General features: G+C 47.3%; 1 protein-coding gene across 1 annotated transcript in view; it reads right to left on the reverse strand.

Moving 5' to 3' along the window:
* Positions 1-14190, reverse strand: part of LOC139266712 (dynein axonemal heavy chain 8-like) — a 2132242-nt gene that overhangs the window by 1121224 nt on the left and 996828 nt on the right. The window contains exons 24-26 of the mRNA XM_070884298.1: positions 7014-7159; positions 6694-6738; positions 1947-2089 (exon numbers count right to left, since the gene is read on the reverse strand). Of these exons, the coding sequence (XP_070740399.1) occupies positions 1947-2089; positions 6694-6738; positions 7014-7159 (334 nt within the window). The remainder of the gene's footprint in view (positions 1-1946; positions 2090-6693; positions 6739-7013; positions 7160-14190) is intronic.

Here is a 14190-nt window from a genome sequence, read left to right on the forward strand (position 1 = left end):
ATTTGCACTGCTCGCTCCGCCTGGCCATTGGAGGTCGGCTTGAACGGTGCCGTCTTAACGTGATTTATGCCGTGGTCAACGACAAAATCTTGAAATTCTGCGCTGGTGAAGCACGGACCATTATCACTGACCAATATGTCAGGAATTCTGTGCGTTGTAAACATGGTTCTAAGGCTCTCCACAGTGGTGGAAGTGGTGCTCGAGCTTAAAATGGTGCACTCGATCCACTTTGAAAATGCATTGACGACTACGAGGAACATTTTGCCCATGAATGGGCCCGCATAGTCTACATTGTTTGGTGGGCCAGGGCCAGGGGCTTAGGTGGGCCTCCCTGGGGGCATTACTGAGTTGGGCACAAATAGTGCACCGCCGGACGCAGAGCTCCAAGTCCGCGTCAATGCCAGGCCACCAGTGGGATCTGGCTATGGCCTTCATAAGGACGATCCCTGGGTGCTCGCGGTGGAGCTACCGGACAAACGCCTCTCTGCCTCGCAAGGGCATAACTACTCGGCTGCCCCACATCAGGCAGTCTGCCTGTAGTGATAGTTCATGCATGCGCCTATGGAAAGGTTTGATCTCCTCGGGGCAGGCATCGCGGGCATCTGCCCAGTCACCAGATAAAGCACATCTTTTGACTTAGGATAACGCTGGTTATAACGCTCTGATTTGGCGAGCCGTCATGGGCGAACCTGTGGATTCAAAGGCATTGATTGCCATGACCATCTCACAGTCCTGTTCGTCGGACCCTTCCATGGTCACCAGGGATAGCCTGCTACGCGCGTCAGCATAGTTGTCTGTACCTGGTCTGTGAGTTATTGTGTAGTCGTAAGATGCCAGCATGAGTGCCCACCGCTGAATGCGCGCCGAGGCGTTGATGTTTATTGCCTTGCACTCAGATAGCAGGGACGTGAGGGGTTTGTGGTCAGTTTCTAACGCGAACTTGGTCCCAAAAAGGTATTGGTGCATCTTTTTGACACCGTACAAGCACGCGAGTGCCTCCATCTCAACCATACCGTACCCGCACTCCGCCCGCGAAAGTGACCTGGAGGCAGAAGCAATGGGTTGTAATTTACCCGCATCATTGACGTGCTGTAAAACGCACCCGACCCCGTACGCTGATGCATCACATGTAAGAACTAGCTTTTTACCTGGGTCAAAAAAGGCTAAAATACTGTTGGAACATAGAAGGTTGCGTGCCTTATTGAAGGCGCGTTCTTGGGCGTCCCCCCAAATCCAATCGCACCCCTTTCTGAGTAGCACATGGAGATGCTTCAGCAGCGTGCTCAAGTTCTGCATAAAGTTCCCAAAGTAATTGAGTAGCCTGAGAAATGCGCGCAGTTCCAAGACATTCTGGGGCCTGGGTGCCAGACGAATTGCTTCGGTTTTGGATTCTGTCGGGCGGATTCCATCAGCGGCAATCCTTCTGCCCAAAAATTCAACATCGGGTGCGAGAAACAGACACTTGGATTTCTTAACTCTTAGGCCTACCCGATCCAATCGACTTAGTACTTCCTCCAAATTGCGGAGACGGGAGTCGGTGTCCCTGCCCGTGATGAGTATGTCATCTTGAAACACAACCGTCCCCGGGATGGACTTGAGCAGACTCTCCATGTTGCGCTGGAATATAGCAGCTGCCGACCTGATGCCGAATGGGCATCGATTGTACACAAAAAGGTCTCGATGTGTGTTGATGGTGGTGAGTAGCTTAGACTCTTCGGTCAGTTCTTGCGTCATATACGCAGATGTGAGATCCAGTTTCGAGAAAAGGTTTCCTCCAGCCAATGTGACAAATAGGTCCTCCGCTCTGGGCAGTGGGTATTGGTCCTGTAGGGAGACTCTGTTGATGGTAGACTTGTAATCCCCACAGATTCGTACGGATCCATCAGGCTTCATGATGGGGATGGTGGGACTTGCCCAGTTGCTAAATTCCACGGGTGAGATAATACCTTCCCGCTGAAGCCGGTCCAGTTCGTGTTCAATCTTTTCCCTCATCACATAAGGCACAGCTCTAGCCTTGTGATGGACCGGTCTGGCATCCTGTGTGATGTAGATTTTTAACTTTAGCCACTTTGAAGGTGCCCATACCTGGCTGAAAGAGATGTTCAAAACGACTTAGAATTGTTGAGCAGGAGGTCCGTTCCTCTGACGACATGGCGTGAACATCATCCCATTTCCAATTTAGTTTTGCCAGCCAGCTTCTCCCCAACAGTGCTGGGAGATCTCCGGGGACAATCCACAGGGGAAGTCGGTTCACCATCCCTTTGTGTGTGACTGAGAGCATGGCGCTGCCAAGGACTGGGATGATTTATTTGGTATAGGTCCTTAGTTTGGTGTCGATCCTTGTGAGTTTTGGTCTGTTGCTTTTGTGCGGCCACAGCTGTTCAAATTGTTGGACGCTCATGAGAGATTGACTAGCTCCCATGTCCAGTTCCATGTTGACAGATATTCCGTTGAGTAGGACCCTCATCATTATTGGAGACGTCTTGTTGTCAGAACAGTGGACATTGATCGTGTTGACTCGCTGTACCCCGGCGTCCCGGGCACTGTCTCCACCGTCTTCTGGTCCGCTTTCCAACCCTTCCGATTCATATACCAGCCGAGCTGCTGTTTTTCTGCACATGCGAGCCAGATGCCCTGTATAGTTGCAGTTTCTGCAAACAGCTTGCTGAAATCGACACCCCCTTGTTGAGTGCCTTCCCCCACATCTCCAGCACAGACCGCTTCCATTGTTTCCGAAGGATGAGCTGCGTCTGGCTGATCTCTCTTGAGCTTCTCTCAGTCTGTAGTTGATTGCTCGCATTGTGGGTTGATGAGGTGTAAACGGCCGTTCATGTGGCCCTTGATGGCTTCTGGCGCCACTGCCTGCTGTTGAAGGCCTGCTCTCCTGCCTTTGTCTGTGTGTGGGGGTAGCGGCTCGTTTTACGCTGTGAACCCCTTGTTCTGATGTTTCGTTAGTTGTCGTACCCGCAGTATAGATCAACCTCATTTCTTCTTCTCCTGCCAAGAATGTCTGTGCGACCAGTGCTACTGCCTCTAGGGTCAAGTTCTTGGTCTCTATAAGCTTTCGGAATATGCCTGCGTGGCCTATTCCTTCAATAAAAAAGTCTCTCAGTTCTTCTCTCCTTAGAACTCAAATAAACTAGCCAGCCTCCGAAATTCCGCCACAAAGTCGGGTATGCTCTGACCCACACAGCGTCTGTAGTTGTAGAACCTGTGTCTGGCCATGTGTAGTCTGCTCGCTGGCTTCAGGTGGTCTCTCACCAGTGTGCTCAACTCCTCAAACGACTTGCTTGCTGCTTTCTCGGTTGCCAGCAGGTCCTTCATTAAGGCGTATGTTTTTGAGCCACAGCTGGTCAAGAGATGGGCTCTTCTCTTGTCTGCCTTATCGTCGCCCAACCAGTCTTTGGTTACAAAGCTTTGCTGGAGCCTTTCTATAAAGTCCTCCCAATTGTCTCCAGCATTGTATTTCTCATCTGAGCCGTTGGTAGCCATTCTGTGGATTCTGTGATCCCATAACTCGTCACCACTGTAAAGTCCTGACACTGCAGTACAGACTTACACGAGGCACATACTGAAGTCAAGGTCGCACTTGCCTGAGACCTGCCTTTATATACCTGTGTGGAACAGATATGCAGTCTCTCCTGTAAGTGCACCCCTGGTGGTAAAGTATGCTTGTGGTTACAGGTCATATCTAGTTACAATCATGTATAGCATGGTAAGATACAGTTCTATACAGTAGTGTGAGATACATGCACCACTAGTCACTGTTTGCCAACCGGAAAATTACCCGTTTATCCCGACTCTCTGTTTTCTGATAGTTAGCCAATCCTCTATCAGTGCTAATATATTACCTCCAACCCCGTGAACTTTTATCTTGTGCAGTAACCTTTTATGTGTTACCTTATGTGTTACCTTCTGGAAATTCAAATACACCACATCGACTGGTTCCCCTTTATCCACTCTGTTTGTTACATCCTCAAAGAACTCCAGCAAATTTATAAAAAAAGATTTCCCTTTCATAAAACCATGCTGACTCTGCTTGATTGAATCATGTTTTTCCAAATGTCCTGCTGCTGCTTCCTTAATAATGGACTCCAGCATTTTCCCAACAACAGATGCTAGGCTAACTGGTCTATAGTTTCCTTCCTTTTGTCTGCCTCCTTTTTTAAATAGGGGCGTTACATTTGCGGTTTTCTAATCTGCTGGGACCTCCCCAGAATCCAGGAAATTTTGGTAGATTACAAACAATGCATCCACTATCTCTGCAGCCACTTCTTATAAGAGCCTAAGATGTAAGCCATCAGGTCCAGGGAATTTGTCCGCCTTTAGTCCCATTATTTTACCGAGTACTACTTCATTAGTGATTGTATTAAGTTCCTCCCTCCCTATAGCCCCTTGATTATCCACTATTAGGATGTTTTTAGTGTCTTCTACTGTGAAGATTGATACAAAATATTTGTTCAAAGTCTCTGCCATTTCCCTGTTCTCCATTATTAATTTCCCAGTCTCATCCTCTAGGGGTCCAACATTTACTTCAACCACTCTTTTCCTTTTTATGTACCTGTAGAAACTCTTACTATCTGTTTTTATATTTCGTGCTAGTTTATTTCCACAATCTATCTTACCTCTCTTTAGGGAGGGAGTTTCAGATCTTAGGGCCAAGGAGCTGGAAGCACGGCCACAGATGGTTGGGCAGTTAAAATCGGGGATGCTCAAAAGGGCAGAATTTGAAGGGTGCAGATATCTCAGGGGGTTGTGGGGCTGGAGGAGATTACAGAGATAGGGAGGGCCATGGAGGGATTTGTAAACAAGGATGAGAATTTTGAAATGGAGGCATTGCTTATCCAGAAGCCAATGTAGGTCAGCGATCACAGGGGTGATGGGTGAGCTGGCTGATGCGAGTTATGACATGGACTGCTGAATTTTGGATTATCTCATGTTTACGTAGGGTAGAATGTTGGAGGCCAGCCAGGATTGCGTTGGAGTAGTCAAGTCTACCCTGCACTATCCCCATATCCCTTGATTCCCTTAATATCCAAAAAATTATCGATCTCAGTCTTGAATATACTCAAAGACCTAGGGCTAGATCCTGCAATTTTATGCATGCTTAACACCCACTTAACGCCCATTTTACCGTTGAAATGATGTGTAACGCCCAGATATCGCCCATTTAGCCACAAAATGGAAACTGACACCAATTTTTAGGAAACTTATCACCGGGCGTTACTTTCCCCATGTGTTTAACACCGGGAAAAAATATTACCGTCCGCCCACTGTTTTTGGGCGGATCCATCAGATTGGGCAAAATCAGCGCCCATAATATTTAACACCGAGATTTAATATTAACGCCCGCCCACTTTCTTTTGTCGTGAAGAGCATATTTACCGAAACTTTTCCCCAGCAGATCGCCCAGCGTCAATTTCAACACCTCGCACACATATCGTTCACCCCAAAAAAACGCCCACAAAAAGTGGAACTGTCCTGAACAAATGCCAGCATTCTTACATGAGGAGCTGATATCTGAACGATTTGCCTGAAAGAGCACTGATGTGAGTGACAACGCTGACACACTGCTGTGTGTGTGCAGCTTAGAAATCAATGGTGCCCATCACCTTGGTGCCAGCTAAAGTTTACATTGATTGATGTTAAGTTGTATTTAACCATTTCATGTTAAGGAATCACCAGTGTGTACCGGTGCAGCTATCTGAGACAATGCGCAACAAGGTTATGTTCAATAACAAATATTTTATACCAACATTGGTCTAAAATCATAAGCATCAAAAGCACCCAACCCCCGCCCACACCCCACTTTTTCCACCATTGACATAAATCACATGTTCAACCTGTCCAGTAACACAGAATACAAAGGCAAAGCAGGAGCGTGGTCCCCAACCCCCATATATTGCAACAAATTGCATACACCCAGATGGAGATTATAACACAGCCATCACTTGCGGATATGCACCTCACTTTCCTTCCCCCTCCCCTTCTTCTCCCCACCTCTACCCCTTCCCTTCCTCACTCCATGATGCCTGGCCGAGGAGTTCCGCAGGCAGTGCCTCCTTGGGGGGGATGAAGGCAGATGCGGTCGTTGGATGGGTACGGGAGCGGGGGATTCCGACTGGGCAACATTCTCTGATGCAGAAGCAGGATCTTGGTCCTTGCTCTCATCTATCGTTCGCATGGTGGTGCGGAACCTAGGGGTGGAGTGCCATGCTCGGGGACCACTGGGAGGCCTGTGCCAGCAGTGTTCCTGGCTATCACATCCAGGGACTCCACCATCCGCAGAATATATTCGGTCATGGTGCCGGAGATGGTGGCCAGCTGTCGGGATATGCCCTGCAATGCTTCGATGAGCTGGTCATCAATGTCTACAGTCCTCCTGGACAAGGCGCTCGTGCAACAGACCTGCCGCGTCCATGAGGCCTCCGCGGGGTCGGCGCCGTCCTGGGGACAAATGGGGTGCCCTGTGGCGAGCTGCTTGGGGCCAGTACTTCCAGAGTGGAGGTGGGAATGACCGGAGGACCATTAGATGGCCTTGGGTGGAATGGCTTCTGGAGCATGGCGATGCAGGTTCCTCGATGTCGGTGCTCTCATCTGCAGAGAACAGACCCAGCGGATTGACGGGCGAGAATTGGACCTCCTCAGCACCAGATGTAGGGTTGTCCGCCGACTCCTGCCACACGCCCCCACCTTTTGATCTCTGTGGTCTTGCCTTGGGACGTGCTGCTGGCTGAGCTGCAAAACACAAATGAGGTTATTAGAGAAGGGGGTGCTAGGGTCACAAGGTGAGTCCAGCGCTACACACAGCATATGCACGACAAAAGCACCACCACTCACAAAATCATCGCAGACATGACAGTTCATGACCATCAACGCATTTTCATTAGACCATTATTATTTATCATCTTTTAGAAATCATCTATCATATATAATTGTTCGGATATGATTGGGTGTGGCACCTATTGACTATACATCACGCAATGGTGTAAGCTTTACTCACGTGGCATCACTTCAGGGTCTTCAGATGCGTCATGGCTGTCTGGGGGTGCTTACCCATGAGTACGAGCACCCATTCCTCCATGTCAGTGATGTCGCTGGTGACTGATGGCACCCCACCCTTTCGCCTCTGCATGGACCTCATCGTCGATAGCTTCTTCTGTAAAAGGTGACAGGACGACATGGCATGAGATCATTGCGTGATATCATTGCTAGTTACTGTCACAGAGACTGATACAACACATAACCGACAGATGTAATCATGATTATTATGATCATTATCATTCTTTACCTAAAGATGTACACCGTGACTGCAGGCTTTGAGTAAAACATTCCCGGTAAAAGTGAAAGATCTCACATCTGATGATAGTCACTCATGACTGTTACAATTCAAATTATATAAATACGTAAGTACATGTAAATCAATGTAATACTTACTGTTACGGATCCCACAAGGTCGTTCAATCATTTGTGGCATTGGTTGCCCTCACGCACCTCAATGGTCTGCTATCTCGGTCCATATCTTTTGGTATGCCTTTGGGGTGGGCTTCCCATGCCATCCCTGTGTTAAATCAGTCCCGCTTAACTCAATCTCCTGCAGGAGGGAGGCATTTGTCTCATCCAAGAACCTCCTGGCTCCCTTTGAGCCCTCCAATGCGCTCCTCACTGCTCTCTCCAGCGTCAGTCTACACAGCGTGCTGTGATGCCTCCTCCTCTCTTTCCATTTTATAAGCCAAATTCGAGCAAATATAAGAACATAAGAACATAAGAAATAGGAACAGGAGTAGGCCATATGGCCCCTCGAGCCTGCTCCACCATTCAATAAGATCATGGCTGATCTGATCATCGACTCAGCTCCACTTCCCTGTGTGCTCCCCATAACCCCTTATCCCCTTATCATTTAAGAAACTGTCTATTTCTGTCTTAAATTTATTCAATGTCCCAGCTTCCACAGCACTCTGAGGCAGCGAATTCCACAGATTTACAACCCTCTGAGAGAAGAAATTTCTCCTCATCTCAGTTTTAAATGGGTGGTCCTTATTCTAAGATCGTGCTCTCTAGTTCTAGTCTGCCCCATCAGTGGAAGCATCCTCTCTGCATCCACCCTGTTAAGCCCCCTCATAATCTTATACGTTTCGATAAGACCACGTCTCATTCTTCTGAATTCCAAGGATTAGACGCCCAACCTTCTCAACCTTTCCTCATAAGTCAAACCCCTTTTCCCCGGAATCAACCTAGTGAACCTTCTCTGAACTGCCTCAAAAGCAAGTATATCCTTTTGTAAATATGGAAACCAAAACTGCACGCAGTATTCCAGATGTGGCCTCACCAATACCTTATATAGCTGTAGTAAGACTTCCCTGCTTTTATACTCTATCCCCTTTGCAATAAAGGCCAAGATACCATTGGCCTTCCTGATCACTTGCTGTACCTGCATATCATTCTTTTGTATTTCATGCACAATTATCTCTAGGTCCCACTGTACTATGGCACTTTGCAATCTTTCTCCATTTAAATAATAACTTACTCTTTGATATTTTCTGCCAAAGTGCATGATCTCACACTTTCCAACATTATACTCCATCTGCCAAATATTTGCCCACTCACTTAGCCAAATTGCAGATTTTTTGTGTCCTCCTCACACATTGCTTTTCCTCCCGTCTTTGTATCGTCAGCAAACATGGCTACGTTACACTCAGTCCCTTCTTCCAAGTCGTTAATATAGATTGTAATTTGTTGGGGTCCCAGCACTGATCCCTGCGGCACCTCACTAGTTATTGTTTGCCAACCCGAGATTGAACCATTTATCCTGACTCTGTTTTCTGTTAGTTAGCCAATCCTCTATCCATGCTCATATATTACCCCCAACCCCATTAACTTTTATCTTGTGCAGTAACCTTTGTTACTGGTAACAGCTACTTTTTGTTTGCCTACATGTTGTGAAGCTCTAAAGTTTCCCTCCTTCCTACCAAAGCAGCCATACCAAACCCACACACGCCTTCAGTCCCTCTCAACTCCCTCTCTCTCTCTGTCTCCTCTTCTGCGCATGTCATGATGACCCTTGGCCTCCAGAATCGCGGGAATCGAGCTTTGCCATGCCGTTGCTTAGGATGGCCACAATTTATGGCAGAAGGTCAAAAAAATGTAACGCTACCGCCCATTTTGTATCGCTCGCAGTAACACCCATTTTCAAAAGTGGAAACTAGGTGCTTTGAGAATGGGCGAGAAGCCGGTGATCTGAAAACCCTTTTTTAACGCCCACGCCAGAAATATCGCCCATTTTTGGGTGATAACCACAAAAGTGCAGGTTCTAGCCCTGAGTCTTCACAGCCCTCTGAGGTAAAGAATTCCAAAGATTCACCACCCTAAGTGAAGATGTTTCTCCTCATCTCAGTCCTAAATGGCCGACCCCTTATTCTGAGACTGTGACCAATGGTTCTAGACTCCCCAGCCAGAAGAAACATCTTCCCTGTATCTACTCTGTCAGGCCCTGTAAGAATGTTATATGTTTCATTGAGATAACCTCTCATTCTTCTAAACTCTAGAGAATATAAGCCTAGTCTACACAATCTCTCCGCATAACATAATTCCCCCATCCCAGGAATCAGTCTGGTGAACCTTCATTTCACTCCCTCAAGAGACCAAAACTGTACACAATACTCCAGGTGCTGTCTCACCAGGGCCCTATATAATTGCAGTAAGACGTCTTTACTCTTATACGCAAATCCTCTTATAATGAAGGCCTACATACCATTTGCTTTCTTAATAGCTTGATGTACCTGCATGTTAACTTGCAGTGATTTGTTTACAAGGACACCCAGGTCCCTCTGAACACCAACATTTCGCAATCTCTCACCATTTAAAAAATACTCTGCTTTTCTATTTTTCCGATCAAAGTGCATAACTTCACATTTCTCCACATTATATTCCATTTGCCATGATCTTGCCTTCTCAATTAGCTTGTTTATATCCCCTTGAAGCCTTTTTGCATCCTCCTCACAACTTACATTCCCACCGAGCTTTGTATCATCGTGTAAACTTAGATATATTTGGTCCCCTCATCTAAACCATTGATATAGACTGTGAATAGGTGGGGCCCTATCCTTGCAGCACCCCACCAGTTACAGCCGGCCGACCCAAAAATGACCTGTTTATTCCTACTCTCTGTTTTCTGTCCGTTAACTAATCCTCAATCCATGTTAGTATATTAGCCCCAATCCCATGAGCCCTAATTTTGTTTAATAACCATTTGTGTGGCACCTTATCGAATGCCTTCTGAAAATCCAAATACACCACAGCCACTGTTTACCCCATTATCTATTATACTAATTACAACCTCAAAAAAAAGATTTTCCTTTCATAAATTATTGTTGACTCTGCCTAATCCTATTATTATTTTCTAAGTGCCCTGTTACCACATCGTTAATAATTCTAGCATTTTCCCTTCTACTGATGTGAGGCTAACGGGTCGGTAGTTCCCCGTTTTCTCGCTCCCTCCTTTTTTAAATAGCAGGGTTACATTAGCTACCTTCCAATCTGCAGGAACCGTTCTAGAATCTATGGGGTTAGATTTTACACTTTTGTGTTTATTGCCCAAAAATGGGCGTTATTTCCGGCGTGGGCGGTAAAAATGGGTTTTCAGATCGCCGGCTTGTCAAAGCCCCTAGTCTCCATTTTTGAAATAGGGCGTTACCGCGAGCGATATGAAATGGGTATTAGCGTTAAATCTCTCTGACGTTCTGCCGTAAAGTGTCATCGTCCTTAGCAACAGAATGACAACGCTTGATTCCTGCAATTCAGGAGGTCAAGGGTCATCATGACATGCGCATAAGAGGAGACAAAGAGAGAGGGAACTGAGAGGGACTGAAGGCGTGTGTGGGTTTGGTGTGGCTGCTTTGGGAGGAAGGAGAGAGAGTTTCAAGCAAATTGGGAAAAAAAAATTAACTGTTACCAACCAGATATTTTCCCGAATTTGGTGCCTATGGAGGGAGAGGAGGAGGTGACACAGCAAGCTGGCGAGAGCAGTGAGCTGGGAGAGGAGCACATTGGAGGGCGCAAAAGAGCGACAAGGTTCTTGGACGAGGCAAATGCCTCCATCCTGCAGGAGGTCAAGTTACACTGGGGTGGTTTGACACAGGGAGGGCGTGGGAATCCCACCCCAAAGGCCTACCAGAGGCTATGGACCGAGATAGCAGAGGTGGTCTCATCAGCGACCAACGAGGTGCGTGAGGGCAACCAATGCCACAAGTGATGGAACGACCTTGTCAGAACTCTTTTTGGTTGGATAACGAAATAAACATTAAATCAAATGCCCCCCAATCTGGGGAACACTCCAAACATTTTTCAAACTGCCCTTTTTTTTTGACTTTTTAAAAAAAAATTTGGGGGCCATAAAATCATTAATTCTACAAGTGCCCCCTATAAAAGGGGAGGGGGACACTAAAACCGGCAATTAAAACAAATCAAACTGTAAAATAAATAAAATCAAATTAAAATTTGGTTGCCGGGGGTAACGATGCACTCCAGTCCCTCCGGCGCCCACCTCTCGCGGAAGGCCGCGAGCGTACCGGTGGACACCGCGTGCTCCATCTCCAAGGACATCCTGGCGCGGATAGTTAATTAACCACGGCAGGACTCGAACTTGCAATCTTTTTTCATAAAGTCACGGTTTTAACCGAAGTCAGAGCAGTACTCTTTCGGCCACGCCTATGAGCACTTTTTAAAACATCTTTACAAGTATCAATGCCTTCTCTAAGGATTGAACTCAGGACCTTCAGATTATGAGACTGACGTACTGCCTACTGCGCTAAGAAGGCACGTACCTACGACCTTGTCAGATCCGCAAGAGTAAGTATTACATTGATTTACATGTACTTATATATTTATATAATTTTATTTGTAAGAGTCATGAGTGACTATAATCAGATGTGAGGTGTTTCACTTTTACCGGGAATGTTTTACTCAAAGCCTGTGGTCACGGTGTACTTCTTCAGGTAAAGAATGATAATTATCATAATAATCATGATTACATCTGTCAGTTATGTGTTGTATCAATCTCTGTGACAGTACCTAGCAATTATATCACGCAATGATCTCATGCCATGTCGTCCTGTTACCTTTTACAGAAGAAGCTATCGACAATTAGGTCCGTGCAGAGGCGAATGGGTGGGGGGCCACCAGTCACCAACGAAATCACTGACACGAGGGAGCGGGTGCTCACATTTGTGGGGAGGCATCCCTGGGCAGACACGCAAGCAGCTGCAGACACTGAAGTGATACCACGTGAGTAAAATATACACCACTGTGTGATGTAAAGTCAATAGATGCCACACCCATTCATATCTGAACAATCATATATGATAGATGGTTTCTAAAATTGTCCTATAAATAATGCTGGCCTAATGAAAATCTTTGCAATGCACAATGTGTTGATGGTCATGAAATGTGATGTCTGTGATGACTTTGATAACGGTGGTGCTTTTGTAGTGCATATGCTGTGTGTTGCACTGGACTCACCTTGTGACCCTAGCACCCACTTCTCCTCTAATAACCTCATGTGTGTTTTGCAGCTCAGCCAGCAGTGCGTCCCAAGGCAAGACCACAGAGACCAGAAGGTGGGGGCGCAGGGCCGGACGCGGCGAATTATCCTACATCTGGTGCTAAGGAGGTCCGATTTTCGCCCATCAATCCGCTGGGTCTGTTCTCTACGGATGAGAGCGGCGACTTTGAGGAATCTGCATCGCCAGGCTCCAGAAGGCATTCCACCCACAAGGTCATCTAGTGCTCCTCCGGCCATTCCCGCCTCCACTCTGGAGGTACCGGGTCCAACCAACTCGTCACAGGGCACCCCATTTGTCCCCTGGACGGTGCCAACCCACAGAGATTTCGTGGATGCGGCAAGTCTGGTCCACGAGCGCCAGATGAGAGCGGAGAGATGGTAAAGTTGTCCAGAAGAACTGTAGACACAGGTGACCAGATCCTCAAAGTATTGGGGGGCATATCCTGACAGCTGGCCACCATTTCTGCTACCATGACTGAATACGTTCCGCGGATGCCGGAGGCCCTGGAGGCGATAGCCAGGAACATTGCTGGCACAGGCCTCTCAGTGGTCCCTGAGCATGGCACTCCACCCCTAGGTTCCGCACCACCACTGCCAATGACAGATGAGAGACAGGACTAAGATCCTGCTTCTGGATCCAAGAATGTTCCCACCTCGGCATCCCCCGCTCCTGTAACCGTGCAACCACCGGCTCTGCCTTCATTCCCCCAATGAGGCACCGCCTGAGGAGCTCCTGGGCCAGGCGGTGTGGAGCAAGGAGGAGCAGGGGTAGAGGTGGGGAGAAGAATGGGAGGGGGAAAGGAAAGTGAGGTGCATGTCCGCAGGTAATGGTTTTTTTATATCTCCATCTCAGTGTATGCAATTTGTTGTAATGTATGGGGCGAGGGGACCACCCTGTTGGTTTGCCTTTGTCTTCTGTGTTGCTGGACATGTTGACCATTTGATTGATGTCAATGGTTGAAAAAGTGGGGTGAGGGTGGGGTGTTTTTACCCGTGGTAATTATGCTTTCAGACCAATGGTCATATTAAATGTTTTTTATTCAACATAACCTTATTGCGCATTGTCTCAGATAGCTGGATCGTTACACACTGGTGATTCCTTGACATGAAAGGGTTAAATTAAATTTAACTTGAATCAACCTAAACTTTAACTGGCACCAAGGTGATACCCACCATTGACGTCTGAGCTGCACACACACAGCAGTGTGTCAGCTTTGTCAATTACAGCAACATTCTTTCAGGTAAATCGCTTATTTATGAGCTTCTGACAAAAGAGTCTTGCAGCTATGTAGCCACCACGGGCCCTTTCCTGCGGTCTGGAGGGGGACATGGGCTTGGTTGCATAGTCAGCCTGATGGTCTGGCCCTAGGTCAGCATCCAGCCCCTCGTCCTCCTCTTTCTCTCTCTCCTCAGGTGGACCATCAGTTCCTTCTGGTAAGCCTTATCCCCTCCTGATAGCCAGGTTGTGCAACATGGAGCACACGACCACTAATTTAGCTACTTGGTCAGGGTTGTATTTTAGCTCCCGTCCTGAGTGCTCCAAGCATCTAAAGCGCTGCTTAAGCACAGTAATTGCATGTCTCTGTGGCTGTCATTGTATCGCTTTGCGGCCTCGGTGTGGGTGTCATGCA

The sequence above is a fragment of the Pristiophorus japonicus genome, chromosome 7, assembly GCF_044704955.1.
Source record: "Pristiophorus japonicus isolate sPriJap1 chromosome 7, sPriJap1.hap1, whole genome shotgun sequence".
Classification (NCBI taxonomy): Eukaryota; Metazoa; Chordata; class Chondrichthyes; family Pristiophoridae; genus Pristiophorus; species Pristiophorus japonicus.